This window comes from Talpa occidentalis, unplaced genomic scaffold (genome assembly GCF_014898055.3).
Source record: "Talpa occidentalis isolate TD23 unplaced genomic scaffold, MPIMG_talOcc4v2.1 talOcc4.2, whole genome shotgun sequence".
NCBI classification, from domain to species: Eukaryota; Metazoa; Chordata; class Mammalia; order Eulipotyphla; family Talpidae; genus Talpa; species Talpa occidentalis.
This window is the reverse complement of record NW_023602073.1, coordinates 104207513-104229711: the sequence shown is the minus strand read 5'-3', so window position 1 is coordinate 104229711 and position 22199 is coordinate 104207513. Positions and strand designations below refer to the sequence as shown.

Sequence of the window (22199 nt, the reverse complement as noted above, 5' to 3'; positions counted from 1 at the left end):
CCAATAACTATTTTCTTCTTAAGATTGTTTGTCTTTAAAAGTTGTTTACTAGATTTATTGCAAACAAATATTAGCTCCTTCTAGGCCCATGGAAACTTCTTTTGATTATTTTTAAAGATTTATTTATTTATGCATACAAGAGCTGGGGTATAGCCCAGAGATGCGGGGGGTGAGAGGATTCACCAAAGACAGAGTGGGGAACAGAACAGGCAGACTGACTGAAATACACTGCTGAGGGGATCAGCGGGCAAGGTAGGAAAGGTCTGCCTCGCCATGTGGTTTGCTCCCTGGCCGGCCAGGGATTGAACTCGTGCTGCAGAGGCTGAGGATTGCTTCATTGTGCGGTGCTTAACCCCTTGCACCACCAGGAGGCTCCCAGAATGTCACCTATTAATAGTACTTTTCTATTTAGATGCTTGCTTTCAGTTTTTGAAAATGATAGGAAGTTATTCAAAACCAAATTGGAAGACTAAGTTTGTTGATTAAGTCAGACGTGTGATTTTTGGTTGTAGAATTAGATATGACTAGAAGATAATGTGTAGTTACTAAAGTCATTTTAATTGCAATGCCCATAGAGAAATGTCAGAACATTTCAAGTAAGAAAGCCCTACTGAAATAATTTTACAACCTCTCAAGTTGTTTGTTCTTAATAATATTGTGGGATGTATATTTAAAATCAGCCCCTCTCATGACTCTGCTCACATCTTACATAATGAAGTAAACCTTTCTTTTGATTAAGTTTCTTGGGTTTCTTTGAACTATTCTTGATGATGAGTCTAAAATTTATTTTACCAAGATCATTTTGTAGTCTAAGAAAAGATATGAACTAAGGAGAAGAACTAAGAGAAGAGGCTCCTACAAAATGCAAGATTCATGAAGGTCAGGAAGGCTGTTGAATTATGAGGAAATAGTCAGAGGACAGATTATGGAATGAGAATAAGCAAGGCTCAGAGACATAAATGAAAAGAAAGATAGCGGATGTAAACCAACAGTGTCACTAATAATGTTAAATGTGAATGGATAAACCACTACAGTGAAAAGGCAGGACTGGGCCTCCCTGGTGGTGCAAGGGGTTAAGACGCAACTTATGAAGCTGTCCGCAGCCAGTGCAGCACAAGTTCGATCCCCAGCCAGGGAGACACCCACATGGCACAGCAGACCTCTCCTGACTTGCCCGCTGCTCCCCCCAGCAGTGTATTTCAGTAGATATGCCTGTTCTGTTCCCTGCTCTGTCTCTGGTGAATCCTCTCACTGCCCCCTGCACCTCTGGCCTGTATCCCAGTTCTTCTATGCATAAATAAATAAATTTTTAGGAAAAAAAAAAAGAAAAGGCAGGGATTGTCAAACTGGAGAAATATAATAAAACACAACTACATAGAACCTACACGAGATAATTCTTTACATTGAGAAATACAAATAAGTTAACAGTAAAAGGATAGGAAAAGATATATCATGTAAACAGTAACCATAAAAGAGTTAAGTTATACTATAATAATGCCAGTGGTTATACTAATAAAAGACCAAAAATAATTCAAAACAAAAAATAAACCAAATTACCCAAAAAGAGGACCATGCAAAGCCAACAAAAGGATGGAATATCTTTAAGTCATTCGCCTAACCACAAACATCTGCCTTCTGGCATCACACTGAAGGTCTAGGTGACCCACTCTACCCAAAGTGCTTTCCAGAAGCATAGTCTACTAATGACCCACACCCCTTGACATAGATCAAATAGTAATTATCCTGTGGGAAAAGGACTGACTGAAACAAGCATATGAAGACCAGAGTTTAAGCATCAAGATTGTAAATTAAGAATGGTGGAATGAGAGTTTAAATAACAGACCTGGACCCTGAAAGTCCTATCTCCCTTTCACAAGATTTAGTCATGCTCATATGGAAGCAACCTCCGGCAGTTAATTGGTATTGCAGTGCTTCTGAGCTGTGACCTATAAAAGGAGGGGATTTAACAGTCATAACGGACATAAAGGGAAAAAATCAGTAAAGGGGACTATTTTATAATAATAATATAATAAATTTTAAATAATAACAATAATAATAAAATAATTAATCAGGAAGTTATAGTAGTTACAAACTACTCACACCTAAATTCAAAGACCCAGATGCATGCAGCAAAAGTTAACAGAACTGAAGGGAGATATAAATATATCGAGGTAGGTAGATAGACACATTGATGATAGATTGGTAGATGGGCAGGTAGGTAGGTAGATAGATCAATCAGTTGATCAATAGATATGTCAATTTCAACAATAACAGTTGGAGACTTCAAAACAGAACTTTCAATAATGAATAGAACAATTAGAAAATTAACAAGATAGAGATGATTTGAACAACACTATACCAACGAGATCTAACAGACATGTGTAGAATAGTCCTCTCAATAGCAATACTATTCACATTCTTCTCTAGTGCATTTGAATGTTCTTCAGGATAGACCATTTACCATAGAAACAAGCTTCAGTCAATTGAAATCATAAACAATGTGGTCCAACCACTATGGAATGAAGTTATGAATCAATAACAGAAGGAAATTTGGGAACTTTACAAACATGTAGGAGTTTAATAACTTACTCCTAAATAACTAATGGATCAAGGAGGAAATCACAACAGAAATTACAAAGTAGTTAAAAAGATGAATATAAATGAAAACACATATAACTATTTATGGATGAGCTAAAACAGTTCTTAGAGGAAATTTATAGTTGTAAATACCTATATTTAGAAGGCAGTTCCAAATCAGTAACCTAGTCTTTTACCTTAAAAAGCAGGAAAAAGAAGAAAAAACAGAAGGAAGCATAAAATAAAGATTAGATTGAAATAAGTGACGTAGAGAATATAAAAACATTGGAGAAAGAGTGCAAAACCAAAAGTCAGTTCTTTGAAAAGATCAACAAAATTGACAATTTGGCTAAAGTGAGCAATAAAAATGGAACAGTCAAGTCACAAAGATCAGTAATGAAATAAAGGATACTAATAGTGATCTCACAGAAGTAAAAATAATTATGCGTATATTATAAGCTATATGCCAAAAAAAAAAAAAATACAATGTAATTGAAAAGGACCATTTCCCAAAAATACACAAACTGCCAAAATTGACTCAAAATAATCCAGGTAGACTGTAAAAAGCAAATAGATTGAGTTAGTACTTAGGCTTCCACTAATTAAAACCCAGGCTCAAATAGCTTTATTGGTGAATTCTATTAAACAATCTAAGAGTTAATACCAATCCTATACAGATAAATTTCCTTTGAAAAAATCTACAACAAAGTACTAGCAAACCAAAACCTGTAGCAAAGTAGAAGGATTGGTTATGTGCTGTTACTGAATGTGAGATTGATTTAGCATCCAAAGGCAAAATTCACATATCAGTAGAACAAAGGAAAAGTTACATGATCATCGTAATAGATTAAAAAAACGAAGGGCAAAATCCAATACCCTTTCATGATAAAAACACTCAACAAAGTAAGAATAGATGGGACTTCCTCAACCTGACAAAGGGCATATGTGAAAATCCCACAGTTAACATCATACTAAATGATGAAAACCTGTTGGCTTTTCCCTAAGATCAGGAACAGTCAAGGAAGTCCATTCTCACTGCTTCTATTCAACATTGTGCTGGAGACTCTAGGTAGGACAATTAGGGAAGAAAAAATAAAAAGAATCTGCACTGAAAAAGAAGAATTATCTCCATTTGCAGGGAACATGATCTTGTATGTAGGAAAGCCTCAGGAGTTCACCAGAATACTACTAGAGTTAACAAACAAGTTTAGCAAGGTTTCAGAATACAAGAGCAGTATATAAAAGAAATAGTGTGGTCTATACAATAATGTATAAACAATATGAAATAAAATTAAGAAACAATTCCATTTACAATAGCACCCAAAAGAAAAAAATACTTATCAGTTTAACCAAGGAAGTAACAAAATTTGTACACTGAAAACTGTAAAACACTTTTAAAAGAAATTAATTTAAATGAATGAAAAGATATCCCCATAATCATGAATCAGAAGACATAAATTGTTGAAATGTCAATATTTCCTATATTCATCTACACATTCAACATAATCCCTATTAAATTCCTAGCTGATATTTTGGATGAAATTGATAGGCTGACACTATAATTCATATGAAAGAACAAGGGACCCAGAATAGCCAAAACAATCTTGAAAAAAAAGAACAGACTTCTTTATTCCAAACTTTACTGTAAACCTGGAGTAATCAAAACAGTGTAGTAGTGGCAAAAAAAATTGATATATAGATCAATGAAATGGAATTAAGAGTCAAGGAGTAAATCCTATGGTTATGGTCAATTGATTTTAGACCAGGATGCCAAGATAACAAAACGCAAATGAACAGTCGTGTGTGTGTGTGTGTGTGTGTGTGTGTGTACAACTTAACACCTTTCCTTAGGATTCCACTTGGACTATATCTAACATTCATCCACATTGGCTCAGCTCCCTCTTAAAATAGTCCCTAATTCTAATTTAGGGATCAATGCTTTTTCTAAAGTCATGACACTGTTGCTTGTTTCATTCGTCAATCACTTCTGTGTTTATCTTGTGATAGTTTTTGACATTCAGCTTTTAGATTTATTTTAGTTTTTGTATATGTGTTTCTTAATTCCTAAAAGAAAAATATCCAGTAGAAGTGTTTTAATGTTTCCACTTTGGGTTTTATTTACTTTTGGTATAATCTCATAACCTATAGAAATGCAAATTATGAGAAAAGTCGCCCTAATATATGAAGTTGAAAGGCAGAAGCAAGGTAATAAAGAAAAGTTTGTATCATTTTTAAAGATAGATTGTCAAGTGTGACACAACCATACACAGTCATTACATATTACTGCTAATCTCAATTATTCCCTTTTAGAATTCAAGGCCGATAGCCTCAAGATTTTTATTTCTTAAAAGGAAAATATCTAAACATTGTTAAGCTACAAGGCATCTTTATTATATCCTTGAAAACTGAGGAATTTTTTTCAAGTTTCATCAAAGAGCAATTTTTTAAGGACTTAGCTATAAATCCTGGGAAATAGAAGTTTCTGATGGAATTCTTACCACTGAAATTATTTTAAGTATAACAGACCTGCTGGTTCCCACTATTGTAAGATCCCTTAAAATCCAGCTTTCAACCAGGTGGTCCTTCTTACAATTGAAAGAATAAGGTATTATTTTTGTGTTTATATTTATTTTGGGCAGATGATTCTATGCTTGCCCTAATTTGAAGGCCAAAGATATGTCTATAAGTTTAAGGCACTGATACAAATCAGACACATACACTCATATAAACTCTGAAAGGAAACACATATTGATCTTGTTATTATTATGTTCATCAGTATTTACATTTTTTGCCATCTGCATGTAGTAAAAATTATTTTAATACTTTATTCCAGTGAAACAAATAGTATGCATCTTGGATAAAGTATTTTGTTATTGCTCAATGAGCTCTAGATCTGAATTTTATCATATTTCAATAAATGCTTTGTAGCCGAGGACTTTTTTTTTTTAATTTAACTCATTCCCTATGATCTGGAATGTTATTTTCTAGCACACTTTAGACTGAATTTTGAGGTCCTTATAAATTCCATGTAAGTCTAGTTTAGAATAGTATTTTATTTTAGATATTTCTTTTATTCAACACAGTAGTTTATGATTTATTCAGTTTAATTTTAATAAAAGTACAAATCATAAGTATTTGACACAACACTAATTATATAGAGATATATATATAAAAAAATTTAAGAAACAATTTCTGTTGCTTAGTTTTTTAGTAAATTAATGACTGAACAAAAGATAATCAGAAGAAATAAGTTAAAAATACATGGCATTTTTTTTTTTACTCCTAGTATATTTGGAACTGACTTGTCAGATTATTTTTCAAATATTATAAGATACATTTTGTACAATTGACCTAATGCTTAAGAAAGGCACAGAAATTAAACAGAGTTCCTCTCAGGGAAATTTACTGAAATGTTTTTTCTACAGCTTCAGTAGCCAAAAGACAGCAGTGGAATGTGAGAAACTAATTTTGGTTTGTCTTAACGCCTCAGAATGTTACAAATTAATCAAGTGCACTTAAAGTCTAGTATTCATTAACTTTATAAGTTTTACTTTTCCCATGACAGAGATTAAGTTATAGCATAAAGCTTTTTTGGTCTCTCACATTGATCAGACTGTCATCCCACTGTACAAGTGCCCTCTTATCTACTTTTTAGTGAGACCAGTAGGCAGTGATGTGTGCAGACATTAAAGTACTAGTTTACTGTTACGTAGTGCTCACACCACACCAAGCACCAATACGTTGTAGCTGTTTCAACCTTGGTAATTTACTTAGATAAGCCATACTTTTACAGTTACTGCACCTGAAAGGAAAAAAATAATTTATGCATAAACATATACATTCAAACAGCATTCCCCTTGTTCATATATTTCCATTAAAGAAAAAGCCAATGTATATTTTAAGTATTTAACAAACTTTTTATTTTAACAAATCTAAAAGTAAACTGTATAGTCAACATATATAATAGCCACAGGGACATGTAAGGCTTACATTTTGAATAAAGCTACTAGAGTCATAACTGAACCCAAATGCCAGCTAATCTCTGGGAGACATATCTCAGCAATATAGATTTGCCAGATTGTTCTTAGAAAAACAAACCAGTAAGTTATTGATGAAATGGTGTGAATAAATCATGTGTGTACATATATTCCAAATAAATTAAAATCAGTGTAAATATCCACACAAAATACAGTAGCATCCATACTTTTTTTTTTTTAATGTGGAGTAGAGGAGTTTATGGCATTTGTAGAATAGATTGAGGTTTGTAATGAAAAGGGAAACAAAATGAAAACTAGTGAGTGAACAGCAGTGCCCATTTGATGTGATTATGAAAGATGTTTCTTTATTCTGTTTTTTCTTTTGCAATCTAAAAACAGTAGCAGGGGGTTGCAAGCAGAGTTCATCATAGGTTGTCAATCACTGTCATTTAACATTTGCAGGGGAAGATGTCTTTATTCAAGGACAGCTGGGCAAATCAGAGACATAGATTTGCAGTTAGTAGCCTGTCCAGCCTACACTAAATAAACAAGGACAGGGCAGACAAACCAGCCTCTCACATAAAAATATAATGGACTCTACTGACCTCACTGCCCTCCATTCAGCTTCAATCCCAGTTGCATAAAAGCTTCACTGCCCACTTTCAATTTCCTTTAATTACCTACATGATGTAGATAAGAAAATGAACCTCACTTATAGTCAGTGATCACACACAGGAAATTAACTAGACAAGTTGTTTAAAATTAGAAGAGTAATTTGGAGGTAGAGTGTCCTACTGAAGAAGAAGTACTAGAAAGGATTTTTGTTTGCTTGTTTGTTTTTGAACAGGGATTTTGATTATTTTACTAGCTTTCTCTGCTAATCCTGGGATGGCTATTTCTAATCGATCTGAGTAAAAATATCTCCTTTGTAAGTATTCTGAAACACCCTGAATAAAATACTTGAAGGAAGCAAGAGCTAATAAAGTAGTGAAGCAGACATGTCACATTCTAAAGAATTGAGAAAAATTGTGAACTGGAATTCTAGGAGTAAGTGATCATGGTTTTCACAGGAGGGTCTGGCAGAGCAATTGAGGATTAAATAGCAGTTGTCTTCTGTCAGTCTTCATTTTAAATCTGCTTCTCAAATCTATAATCAAACAAACAAAAAAATGAACTAAAAATGATAATATTTTTAATTTAGTCTAAATGATTTAAAATCAGTATTTTCTTATTGTGGTTTTATCACTGGATTTTAATTAAAAAATATGTAGAGTTTCAGAGTAATATAACTGTCTACAATACTTTTTCTTCTAAAAAGTCACACCAGCCATCTAATATAAATGATTCATCTTTTCCCTCTGTATTTCCACAGTATTTTGAGTTAGTTCACTAATGTACACTAAAAAGAGTACATTTCTTTATCACACACTGATATGCTTTTGTGAGCATTTAATTAATATGGATTTTAAAGAAACCTTAATTGGAGATTGAAGACTAAAGCCCGTAGTATCAAATCTGTAGTTCAAGAAGATACAATTCCTGAATATTTTATCTGTAAATTGACTGTCTCTTGTGTTGGGAGAACATTGTCTTTCAAAGAACCATTATTTTCTGTAACATGATTACATAAAATTTGTATGATTATGTGGATATAATGAATGCCCAACTACTAAAACAACAATAATCTTGTTTTTTGAATATTTAAGAATCATGATATTTTTCCAAGTGAGTTAATTAAATGTCATTTTAGATACTCAGTATATTTACATAATTGTAAACAAAGATTTACAACAGAAAACTTGGAGCAAAATTGAAATAACTGAATTTTAAACCTCTTACCATCCTGTATAGTATCAGAAGCAGGGATTATTATAATAATGATGCCTAACGTTTATACCAGGTCTTACTTACATTTTTTAAGTGTTTCGTAAACACTGTCACGTTGAATTTTCATACCAAATCCCAAACTAAGATAAGGAATTTGGGAATTAGGGAGAGTTCAGTAACTCGCAGAAGGTCACATACCTTGTAAATGGCAGAGATGAAAATCCACCTGTTGCCTCAGTTCACATATCCACTGTTCAAACTACCACCTCACACCATATCGTACCCCTCGGATCTCTGTAACACTAAGGGGGTAAATTACTTACCACATTCTTTGGATTCCCCTTTAACTCAAACACTAGACGCAGAAAAGAAGGTATCCTCAAAGGAACTAATAGCTTTATTAAGATTTCAGTTAATTATGGATAATTTTAACTATAGAAACTATTATTGATTTGATAGTTTATATACATTTACAAATCAATTATCCACACCTTTGAAGATCTCAAAAACATTGCCAGTGTCAAATTTAATTGTGAAAGAGACTTATTAATGTAAGTAAATGTTTTCCTATAGTAAGAGTCAGTGTCCTTTTTCAAATCAAGTTTGAGATTTAACCTATCAGTCTTCCCTTTTTTATCTAAAAAAAAAATTATTTTTGTCTCTGTTATGTTAACTTAGTCATACTGTCCTCAAAGATACCATCCCTCATTCACTGTTACTATTTGTACTTCCCCCTCATAATACTTATCCAGTTGTCATTTTACATTTATTTGTGGTCAGTTTTGATTCAGGCCTGCCCTTCCCCAGTTGATAATAAAGCTTTGTAGGAGTAGGTTATGTCTCTTGTTTTTGCTTATCCATTGTATACCTAATATTATATTTTATAAATATTTGGCAAACACATGGCTCAGTACTCTTAAGACCTTTCCCATTGTGGTTTTTAAAGAGTGTAGTATTCTACAAAGAAATAAGGAACCATTAGTTTAGGAAGTTTGCTTCATGCAGTAAGAAGAGACATCAGTGAGATTACATTTTTTAGTAAGGTTACTCTCTTTAGATAATATACATTAAAGATCTGAGGGCCCCTTATTGGACTTAGAAAGAACTCTCTACTGCAGAACATTTTTTCCAACTTAAAATGTACTCAGCTGTTAGCAGACTCATCTGATACTGATACTGCTGGCATTGAGCAATTCACAATCCTAGCGAAGCAGAGGATTAAAGCAATAAGTCGGGTAATTCAAGCAGGATTGGCATGGTAAGAAGAACAGTGGAATCATCTCTTACATGGAGTTTAGATTCTAACATAAGCAAATACAAGAAGAAGCACTAATGATCAAATTTACCTGAAAATAACCCCCAAAAGTACACTAAGCATGTGAGTAGCCAGCTCTGTTCAGATAATGCACCTTCTCACCAAGTTCAGTACCACTAGTTTTTCCTCCAGCATTGAAACAAATCTTTGTTTCTTTAGTTTAAAACAAAATGAAATAGTTTGCTAGCACTTACAAGCCTTGCTTGATTTTAAAATAAAATGTACATCTTTAGATACTATAATCACATATCACAGGAAAATGTTCACACTTTCAGAGACATGTGGGAACCAAGTCCTGGGAAGTGCCTAGTTTACATTGTTAGCTTGTGCCCTCATGTACTCTGTCTCCCTTAGCGTCTATCTCTGGAGGAGGACATAATGTATATAATCAAATTTGAACAAGATTATATTTAGAAAAGTGGATCACTTAGATCATAATGGTAATTAGTGTTTCTAGCCAAATTCTTACTTTCCATATAGTAATATTTTTATTTTAGTTAAGCTTTTCATACAATCTGTAAATCTAATCCCATTTCCAGTATATCCAAAACCTGCAGAGCCAATTCAGTTTGCAGTATTAAAAAAAAGATTCAATTTTATTCTGGTAAGCAATCAGAAGGAGTTGCATTTTGTGAATAGTAGAAAGAACTCTAAATATGATTAAATTTATTAGTCTGTGCAAGGGATTTAAAGCAAATTTTTCCTTTCTTCACTTCCACCCAACTATCTGGATTGTTGCCCCCTCTTTAGTGTATTCTGCATACTGAACAGAAAACTCCTCATCGAGTGTTCCTGACTTCTCTACTATTAATACCATCCTTATTCTCCTCCATTATTCCCGAGGCATAAACCTGACGCCCCCCACTTATCTGTTTTTATGGATCTGTTCACACTATTTTCTCTGCCTGAAATTCAGGGAATCTCTCTTCTTCTCTACTCTTCTACAAATTATTCTAAGCCTAGAACAAACGCTACCTCTTCTGGGAAACTTTCCAGCAAATCCAATTCACTTTAGTGCTCTTCTCTGAATAATGGTGTCTTATTCTACACTTAAAGCAATTATTTGTTTTTCTAAGTTGTTTCCCTTGATATGATTTTAATTTCCTTGAAGGAAAGGGCTGTGTTTTAGATTTCTGAACCATCATCTTCCTTGTCTGCTATTTATTATTCTCAAGCCATTGTCAAGGCTGGAATAGGTGAACAGTTGTTGCTGGGGATTTGGATGGAGTCCAGACATGAGGTTAAGATGGGAGGGTCATCAGGTGACAATACCTCAGTCCTGAAATTTACCTGAAATCCACAAGTAAAAGCACTGTCATATATTACTGGTCCTTTTTTGACTAATGACTTCAGAGACAACAAGAAAAAGCTGCAAGGACATACAAATAAGAAAACCTAGTGAAACATATGGGCAAAACATTAACTTGCCAATGCGTCAGCAAAAGTCCAAGTGGGTGAAGACAGTATTCAAAATAGTGTAGGGTAGTTACCATATTTTTGACTATCACATAACAAAATAAAGCAAGCGACATAGTCTTGTAATATTTATAAAGTTCAGTTAAATAGTGTTATACAAATATTCACTTAAAATACTTTTTGGTATACTATATTAATTGAAATTATTTTTAAACAGCTTTCAGTCTCTTGGTCCTACCATTTTCCCTCCCACTATACGACATTTGCGTACTATTCCTCCAATACTTTTCTCTCTCCATCTAGGCAATATCTGCTCTTCCCCTGTGTCTTAGCTTAGTTGCCTTTTCTTGTAGGAGAACTTCATGACCTTCCTAACTTAGTCAAATTCCCTTGTTAAACTTTTTCATGCTCCATGTATCTCCTTTAGATAGCATATGTCACTGTATCAAATTTGCCTTATTTGATTGGTTGGCTATAGGTCTGTCTTCTTATGATAGATGGATGCTCAACAAATATTTATTTATTTGTTTGTTTGTTTGTTTGTTTTTTAAATAAAACAGGACCATATTTGAATACACTGATAGGGACCTTTTTTATCTTAAATTTACTGACATGGGGTCTTTGTTGTCATATAAATTCCATTAATTATATGTTATCAACTGAGAAGATGGGAACTAAAATTGTGAGTTTAAAAAAAAGTCACTCTTTCCCCATCCATTACCTGAAGCAAGGTGTTTTCTGTAAACTCTTTATTTTTTTTTATTTTTAATTAATTAATTTATTTATTTATTTGTATTTTTTTTATTTTTTTTATAATAAATTTGATTTTTATATTCCCCATACAATTTCAACCCCCCCATTTTGACCCCAATCCTTCCCCTCCCTCCACCCACCCCCCCAAAAGTGTCTCTGGTTCATAGATTTTTGTTGATTTGATTTTCACTTTCTTATAGTTATTCATTTTCCTGGTCCCTTATTTAAGTTTTCTAGATTCCTGCTATGAGTGAGACCATCCGGTATTTTTCTTTTTCTTTCTGGCTTATTTCGTTGAGCATGCTCCGTTCCAGCACCATCCACGTTGCTGCGAATTGCATGTGTTTATCTTTTTTGAATGCTGAGTAATATTCCATGATATATATGTACCACATCTTCTTGATCCAGTCATCTATTTTTGGGCATTTGGGCTGTTTCCAAAGCTTAGCTATTGTAAATAGTGCTGCTATAAACATAGGGGTGCAGGTGTTCTTTGGAATTGATGTTTCTGTGTCCTTTGGGTAAATACCTAGGAGTGGAATTGCTGGATCATATGGAAGCTCTATGTTTAGTAGGTCCAGAAATCTCCACAAAGCTCTCCATAGTAGTTGGACAAGTTTGCACTCCCACCAACAGTGCAGAAGAGTTCCTTTCTCTCCACACCCTTGCCAACATTTGTTGTTGCTAGTTTTTTTAATATGTGCCATTCTCACTGGTGTAAGATGGTATCTCATGGTAGTTTTGATTTGCATTTCCCTGATTACAAGTGATGTTGAACATTTTTCATATGCCTGTTGGCCATTTGCATTTCCTCTTCAGAGAAGTTTCTTATTAGCTCTTCTGCCCATTTTTTGACTGGATTATTTTCTTTCTTGTTGTTGAGTCTCATCAGCTCTTTGCATATTTTTGTGATCAATCCTTTATCATTAGTGTTGTGTGCAAAAATGTTCTCCCAGTTGTGGGGTTTCTCTTTGTTTTGTTATTATCTCTTTTGCTGTGCAGAAGCTCTTTAATTTGATGTAGTCCCAGCTGTTTATCTTTGCCTTCACTATCACTGCTTTGGGTGATGTGTCTGTAAAGATGTCTTTGATGTGCAAATCACGTAGTGTTTCGCCTATATTTCCTTCTATGTATTTTATGGTTTCAGGTTTTATGTCTAGTTCTTTAATCCATTTTGAGTTGGTTTTTGTGTATGGTATGAGGTAGTAGTCAAGCTTCATTCTTTTGCATGTAGCGGCCCAGTTTTCCCAGCACCATTTATTGAACAGACTTTCTTTGCTCCAATGCATAGTCTTTGCTCCTTTGTCAAAGATTAGTTGACCATAAATCTCTGGGTTTATTTCTGGATTTTCTATTCGATTCCATTGGTCTGTGTGTCTGTTCTTGTTCCAAAACCATGCAGTTTTGATGATTATGGCTTTGTAGTATAGCCTGAAATCTGGGAGTGTGATGCCTCCATTCCCTTCTTTTTTTTTCAGGAGAGCTTTGGCTATTCGGGGTTTTTGGTGATTCCATATGAATTTCATCAATAATTGTTCTATTTCTTTGAAGAATAACATTGAAATTTTTATTGGGGAATAGCATTGAATCGGTATATTGCTTTTGGTAGGATGACCATTTTAATAATGTTTATTCTTCCAATCCATGAGCAGGGGATGTCTTTCCATTTCTTTGTGTCTTCTTCTATTTCTTTTAACAGTGTTTTATAGTTTTCTTTGTATTGGTCCTTTACCTCTTTTGTTAGATTTATTCCCAAGTATTTGATTTTTTTTGTTTCGATAATAAAGGGGATGGTTTTTTTCATTTCTTCTTCTTCAGATTTATTGTTAGTGTATAGGAAGGCTTCTGACTTTTGCATGTTGATTTTGTATCCTGCCACTTTGCTGAACTGATTGATGAGTTCAATTAGTTTTTCTATGGAGTTTTTGGGGTTCTCTATGTATATTATCATATCATCTGCAAATAGTGATAGTTTGACTTCTTCTTTTCCTATTTGGATTCCTTGGATGTCTTTCTCTTGTCTTATTGCTCTGGCTAGGACTTCCAGTATTATATTGAAAAGCAGTGGTGAGAGTGGACATCCTTGTCTTGTTCCAGATCTTAATGGAAATGCTTTCAGCTTTTCACCATTGAGAATGCTACTGGCTGTTGGCTTGTCGTATATGGCCTTTATGATGTTGAGGTATGTTCTTTGTATCCCAAGAATTTCAAGGGCTTTTATCATGAATGGGTGTTGCACTTTGTCGAAAGCTTTCTCAGCATCTATTGATATTATCATATGGTTTTTATATTTCTTTTTGTTGATGTGTTGGATAACGTTGATTGATTTTCGGATGTTGAACCATCCTTGTGTCCTTGGAATGAATCCTACTTGGTCGTGGTGAATTACCTTATGGATACATTGTTGGATTCTGATAGCTAAAATTTTATTGAGGATTTTTGCATCAGTGTTCATTAGGGAGATTGGCCTGTAGTTTTCCTTTTTGTGTTGTCCTTGTTCGGTTTTGGTATTAGTGTAATGTTGGCTTCATAGAACGTGTTAGGTATTATACCTTCCTTCTCAATTTTTTGGAAGAGTTTGTGAGGATAGGCACCAATTCGTCTCTGAATGTTTGGTAGAATTCATTTGTAAATCCATCAGGTCCTGGGCTTTTGTTTTTGGGGAGGTTTTTGATTACCATTTCAATTTCGCTGCTTGTAATTGGTCTGTTTAGGTGTTCTATTTCTTCTTTATCTAGCTTTGGGTGATTGTAGAGTTGTAGGAATTTGTCCATCTCCTCTAGATTGTTGAACTTGTTTCCATATAACTGTTCATAGTAGTTACTGATTATTCTTTTGATTTCTGCTGTGTCCGTTGTGATTTCTCCTCTTTCATTTATTATCCTATTTATTTGTGCTTTCTCCCTTTTTGCCCTTGTGAGCCTGGCTAGGGGTTTACCTATTTTATTTATTTTTTCGAAGAACCAGCTCTTGGTTTCACTGATCTTTTGGATTGTTTTTTTAGTTTCGATTTCATTTATTTCTGCTTTGGTTTTTATTATTTCTTTTCTTCTACTGGTTTTGGGGTTTTTTTGTTGTTCTTTTTCTAGATCTTTGAGCTTTGAGATTAGGTTGTTTCTTTGAGTTCTTTCTTGTTTCTTGATGTGAGCATCTATTGCTATATATTTTCCTCTTATTACTGCTTTTGCTGCATCCCATGCATTTAGGAAATTGGTGTCCTCCTTGTCATTCAATTCAAAGAATTTTTTAATTTCTTCTTTTATCTCCTCGTTAGTCCAGCGGACTTCCAGTAGTGTGGGTTTCAATCTCCACGAGGTAGGAGAGTACCTTGCCTTCTTTTATGGTTTATTTCTAGTTTGATGCCTTCATGGTCAGAAAAGATGGTTGGTATGATTTCAATCTTGGTGTATCTGTTGATGTTTGTTTTGTGCCCCAGTATATGATCAATCCTAGAGAATGATCCGTGTGCGCTTGAGAAAAATGTATACTCAGATTTTTTTGGGTTTAGTGTTCTATATATGTCTGTTAAGCCCAAGGACTCTAGATCCTTATTTAGAGCTTTAGTGTCTTTACTTATTTTTTGTCTTGTTGATCTATCCATTGTTGATAGTGGTGTGTTGAAGTCTCCCACTACGTATGTGTTTTCTCTGATGTCTGTTTTCAGAGATGCCAATAGTTGTCTGATATATTTTGGTGCTCCTTCGTTTGGTGAATATATGTTAATGAGTGTTATTTCTTCTTGAAGTATTGTCCCCTTGATCATAATGTAATGACCACTGGGGTCTCTTTTTATCTTTTTTAAGTTTGAAATCTGTTTTATCTGATATGAGTATAGCTGTTCCTGCCTTCTTTTTTGGTCCATTTGCTTGTAGAATTGTTTTTCATCCTTTAACTTTTAGTCTATTTTTATCTTTTGCAGCTAAATGTGTTTCCTGGAGACAGCAAAAGGTTGGGTTTTGTTTCTTAATCCAGCCTGCAACTCTGTGTCTTTTTATTGAAGAGTTTAGTCCATTTACATTTAGAGTTAGTATTGATATGTTAGCATCTGTATTTGCCATTGTGTTTGTCTTTCCTTTGATTTTATTTATTTATTCTTTTAATAACTTTCTTTGGCCTTCTTTTGTTGTTATTCGTCCCTCTGAGGTTCTGGCTTTAGGACTCCATGTAGTATTTTTTGGAGTGGGGGTTTAGTCGTAATAAAATTCCAGAGTCTCTGTTTGTCTGGGAAGGTCCTTATTCTTTCTTCAAAGAGGAAGGAGAGCTTTGCGGGATAGAGTATTCTTGGTTGGCATCTGTTTTCTTGGAGTCTGTTGACTATGTCCCTCCACTCTCTCCTTGCCCGTAGTGTTTCTTCAGAGAAGTCTGATGTCAGTCTGATTGGTTTCCCTTTGAATGTTATCTGTTTCTTCCCTCTTGTTAGTTTCATTATTTTTTCCTTGTCTTGGATTCTTGGGAGCTTTACTATTATGTGTCTGGCTGTATTTTTCCTTTCGTCATGGAAGTTTGGTGTTCTTCTTGCTTCTTGTATATCAATTTTCAGCTCCTTCTTCGCGTTTGGGAAGTTCTCTTCAATTATATCCATGAATATTTTCTCTGTTCCTACATCTCTCTCCTCTCCTTCTGGGATTCCTATAACTCTTATATTTCCTTTCCTCATGGAGTCAGATAGTTCCCGAAGTCTTTCTTCGGTCTTTTTCCTTCGTACTTCTCCTTCCTTTTCTGTTTTAGTTCTTTTTATTTCTGTGTCTTCAAGAGTACTTATTCGTTCTTCCATTTCATCTATTCTGCTTTCATTGCTTTTCCCAGAGTTCTTTAGCGTCTCCATTAATTCTTTGATCTCCTGCATTTCTTTTACTTCCCTCTTTAGGGACTCAATTTCATTCTTCTGGTCATTAATTATTTTCCCCTTATCATTGTTTTCCTTTATGACTTCTGTCAGTTTTTTAATCACAGCAATTTTAAATTCTCTATCTGGAAGGCTCAGAAGTTCTTCCAAGTTACTGTTGTTGCAATCTGGTAGATGGTTTTCTTTTTGTGGTGTGCTTTTTTGCTGAGGAGTTCTGGGTTGCATGTGGTTTTTCTACTCCCTACTGCCTGTTTTCTAATTTGCCGTATTCCTTGTGACACTGTGTTGCTGGTACTGGCCGGCATCTTGGGCGACCTTCCCAGCTCACCACTGGCTCCTCTGGGGAACTTCTGCTGGGTTCACAAGTCTCCAGCAAAGAAAGGTCCCTGCTGCAAAATGGCGATGCGAGAACGTGCTCCCCTGCACGCCCGGTCTGCCCCAGCAGTGGGTGCTGCTCCCCTCTGGGCTTGAACTGCAGGCTAGAAGGCGCCTGGTATGGGCAAGCCTCCCAGCTTACCTCTGTCTCCTCGGTGAGCCTTCTGCTAGGTTTACACAGTCTCCAGCAAAGAAAGGTCCCTGCTGCAAAATGGCAATGCGGGAACGCGCTCCCCTGCATGCCCGGTCTCAACAAATATTTATTTAAATGAATGTATGCCATTCAAAGTTTTAAAATAGGAATTTGCCTATTAATGTAGTTTGAATTTTTTATATAATGACACAACCCTACATCATTGCTTTTTTTAGTACTCTTATAGTATATGCTTACCATACAGTAAAGACAGATTTCTGAAATTTTAAATCAGGCAAGAAAAGATAGACATATTATATATAGTTGGTAAGAATACTCTAATTTTTTCATATTACTGAATTTTAAATAATAAAATCTTAAGGGTTTCCATCATACAGTCTTATTTCACAGGCAAGAATCCATGAGTTCAAATCAAAAGTTATCTTGGACTTTATATCTTGAACCTGGCTTTAATACCATCCCACCCACGCTAACCTCTCTCTTAGGCAGTGAATAGTCTGCTTTCTGTCACTGTAGTTCGCATTTTCCAGTATTCTATATAAATGAAATCCTTTTAGTATGACTTCTTAAACCCATTATATTTATTTTTAGCTTCACCCATGTTTTGTTATCAGCAGTTCCTTATTTTCCTTGATGAGTTAAAGTTCATTGTATAGACTTACCTTTTGATATGTTTAGATTTTTTCTAATTTTTCACCTATAAAGGAGCTAACAAATGCTGTGCACAATTCTTTGTGTGAACATCCACTTTCTTGTCTCATGGATAAATTCCTAAGACTGGAATGGTTTAATCACATGGTAGTCGAATGTGTAATTTTTAAGAAAATGTGAAACTGTTTTCAAAAATGATTGTAACATTTTACTCTCCCACATGTGGTTAAGAATCCCCAGTTTTTCCAAATGTTTGCCAATTTTGACATGTCTGCCATTAAGTTCTGAGTTGTTTTTTGTTATTTTGTTGGAGTTTTTTTTTTTTGATGTTTGTTCTCTCTACTTTTCTTTTTTTTTAAAGCTTTATTTATTTATGCATACAAGAGCTGGGGTACAGGCCAGAGATGAGGATTCACCAGAGAAAGAGTGGGGCACAGAACAGGCAGACTATCTGAAATACTGTGCTGAGGGAAGCAATGGGCGAGACAGGAGAGGTATGCTGCGCCATGTGGGTTGCTCCCTGGCCGCCAGGATCAAATTCATGCTTCATTGGCTGCCATTGCTTCATAGTGCAGTGCTTAATCCCTTGCGCCACCAGGGAGGCCCCTGTTCTCTCTGCTTTTCAATTTTGAAGATTCTGTTGCTGTATCTTCTAGCTCAGAAATTCCTTCTTCAACCATGTCCAGTCTACTAATAAGCTGACTGGAGGCATTCTTCATTTGTTAGTCTTTAGCATTTTTTCATTTTTATTTTTCATTGGGATTTTCATTTCTCTATTTTGTCCATCTGTTCTTACATCCTGCCTATTTTATCTGTTAGAGAAGCACATTAATCATAGTTGTTTTAAAATCCCAGTCTGATGATCCCAACACCCCTACCATGTCCTATTCAAATGCTTGTTCTGTATCTTTTGCCTTTTAATTTACTTGTAGTTTTTTTCTTGATATCTGGACGTAATGTAATGGGTAAAAAAAAAGATCTGCTATTAGTAGGCCTTTAATAATGTAGCAGTGAGGTGAGTGTTCTATAGTTCTATGACTAGGTTTCAGTTCTTTAATGATCCTTTCCCTCTGGATTAAGAACTTCACAGTAGTTTCTCAGTTTTTTTCTCTCCTGATGAGATGAGACAGGATGACAAGAGTAGACTGAAGTTGTTTCCCTTCTCCCATGCACAAAGATAGAGTTGTGTAAGTTGTATATTTCCCTTCCCCAAGTCACTTAGGCTCTGGCAATACCCCGGCAGGTTAGTCTTTGGTTGACTGGTTACTCCTGAGGACAGGCCTAGATTCGAACAAAGTGCTCTGGCATCTCCCTTTCCTCTCTCTCCCTCTGTTGGAAATCCAAGGGAGAAGTTTTCTTAGATTTACTGTGGAATTCTGGTTAAGCTCCTGGAGGTAAATCTCACAATATGGTGCTCCCCACCCTCCATGAATATGTCCTCCTGGAGTGTGAGTTGCACATGCTGAGCCTCCAACAAATCACCAGTTAACAGTTCAGGATTTCTTTCCCCAGCATTGGTTCCTGTAGCAGTTTCCATACACAAGTCTCTGGTCCTCTTGGCCCTGATTCTCTGCATGTGTCTCTGTCTCCAAATTTGGGAACAGTAGTTTGGAGCTGCTTGTACCTCTAATGGACCTAAAAGAGTTCTTCATTTTTCAATCCATTTAGCTTTTTACCCATGAAGAATGCTGTGGTGTCTCTGTCTTCTTACATGTGGAACCAGAAACCCTCAATTTCAAGCAATTTGATTTTAATCTAATTTATTATAATAAATTTTAAGTTAATGATCTTGCTCTTCACCCTTTTCTTCACCAATCCTGTCCTCATCCCTCTTTCCCCTAACCTTATCTTTTTCTTCTATTCATCCTATAGATCTTAACTTAAATAGGTAACTTTTACAAGAAACTTTCCTTTACCCTCTAAAATAACTGGATCACCAACTTGAATGACTTATCACACTCTTTACTGACTACATAACACTCATTAAACTTTGTGAACTTGCTTATGAGGAACTTTTGGTTTCTGGTTCAGTGTTGTGGCCCCAGTGTCAACGTGTGATGCCTAGTAGAACTATACTATTTTTATTAACTATATCGATAAGAAGAACATTTGTGAATACCTGAATTTCAAATACATTGTACATTACTTGCTTTTGCTTACACAATAATATTGAACAAAGCAGAATTCTAAGTGACATGATTATCTTATGGCTTTTCTAAACCATGTTTTAAATGTCAGAAGCTAGAATTAGGAAATAATTATTATATGTTTGATCCATTACATTAATATATGCATCTATGTGGGCTTTTTTTTTTTTAAGGATGCAGAAGAATATACAGATTTGCCAGTAAGACACAATGAAGATCATATGAATAGTGAGCTGGCAAAATGTCTTCCCTTGGAGTCCAATCCTCATTCATATGACAGCCCTCACACCAAAGCGCATCTCCTCCTGCAGGCGCATCTCAGCCGTACCATGCTGCCCTGCCCGGATTATGACACTGATACCAAAACAGTTTTAGACCAAGCTCTCAGAGTATGTCAGGTATGAAAGTCATTTCTAATATCTACATTTTCTCCCATTATGTGTGCCTTTTTTCCTATATTAGTATTAGGATAAAATATCCTAAATATTTAAAGGATAAAATATCCTAAAATTAAGAATTTTCAAAGGAAAAACAAGTAGCAATGCAGTAAGATCACAATTTCAGTTATTCACTGATTCAGAATTTATTGAAGGTAAACTAAGTGTCAGGAACTTTTCTAGGCACTAAGCATATAGTCATGAACTACTCAGCAGGCCTGACATGACAGGTTTTCACTAACAATGAAGAGACAAAAATGTAAGTCAAGAGGTGGTAACTGCTGTTTTAAAAAATAAGTATTTTGTGGGGTCTCCCCGGTGGCGCAGCGGTTGAGCGCTGGGTTGCGAAGCTGCCTGAGGCCTCTGCGACGCCGGTTCGATCCCCGGCTGCTCCCCGGCCACCGGAGGAGGGTCCCGCATGGCGCGCAGACCTCTCCTGCCGCCCGCTGCTCCCCTCAGCAGTGTACTTCGCTTCTGCCTGCTCTGCTCCCCGCTCTGGCTCTGGTGAATTCTCTCACCCTCCCGCGCTTCTGACTGTACCCAGTGCTTGTATAAACAAAACAAACAAACAAATAAATAAATAAATAAATAAATAACATGCCTCTATAAAAAAAAAAAAAAAAATAAGTATTTTGTGGAAAGCATACTAAAAGCTGGTAAGTGTTGTTTTGCAGTTTGTTTTTTTACTTTTTCTAATTTTCTTTTTTGTTTCAAGAAAAGATTTTTTTATTTTAATATATTTTTACATCATTTTTCATTTTTGCACAATGTATACATTTTCATTTTGGTTATAAACCCCGTAAAATTCCCACCACCCTTGTTTTGATCCAACTCCCTTCTCCCCCACTGTAGTATGTCTCTGGATTATAGCTGCCTGATGATTTTGATTTTTACTTTATTATAATTTTTTTTTCCTGATCCCTTTTTTGGGTCTTCTACATTCCTTTTTGCAGTATTTTTTAATGTGGTATTCAGGAACTGCCTTGCATAGAAAAGGGGAAAGGAGTGAGCCACAGGGCTATCTAAGAATGTATTCCAAACACTAAAAAAAGCTATGGCTTCGTTCTTGGTTTATATAAGGAAAATGAAGGAGGTCATTGTAAAAAATGGAAAAGGATAGTTTAAAAGGAAAGAGGGTGAAGATTATAGAAAAAATGTGGTCAGGTGATGAGATTGTAAGCCATGGTAATGATTTAGATTTTACTCTGAGTGCGAGGGAAGCTACTAGAGCACTAATGTTTATGTTGGTTTTATCTATGAATATTTACCATATTAATTAAAACAGAAATTATCAAATATTTATTTCTTTATTTAAGAATAACCATATTAAACCCATTATTTCATATATATAATATATTTAATTTCTTTGCTTATCTAAAATATTTGAATGTTTTAAAATAAGCTTCTAACATTTTTATTATAAGAAAAAGCTAATTTTATTATTCCAAAGAATAGGAATGTTTTATAAAATAAGGACAGCACTAACTATTGAGGAAGCAAAAGGGAAGCAAGGCTATAATAAACACATAAATTTTGTTGACATTCTTTTGTAACTAACACATGGTTTACCTCTCTAGAAGATGATTTGCCACTCTTTATTAGTCACACTTTATAAACAAAGGTTAAAGTTCCTAAAGTTTTAGCTATGACCGGGGATACTCATTTGTGTTTCCTACAACTCTTTTTTTTTTTTTTTTTTCTCAAACACTGATCTGTTAATGAAT

At 34.9% G+C, this 22199-nt stretch overlaps 1 protein-coding gene across 2 annotated transcripts in view; it reads left to right on the top strand.

The window, feature by feature from the left end:
- The window catches only part of ASCC3 (activating signal cointegrator 1 complex subunit 3), a 257561-nt gene that overhangs the window by 208062 nt on the left and 27300 nt on the right, over positions 1-22199 (top strand). For both annotated transcript variants that reach the window (XM_037520154.2, XM_054699051.1), the window contains exon 37: positions 20212-20436. In XM_037520154.2, coding sequence (XP_037376051.1) covers positions 20212-20436 — 225 coding nt within the window. The remainder of the gene's footprint in view (positions 1-20211; positions 20437-22199) is intronic.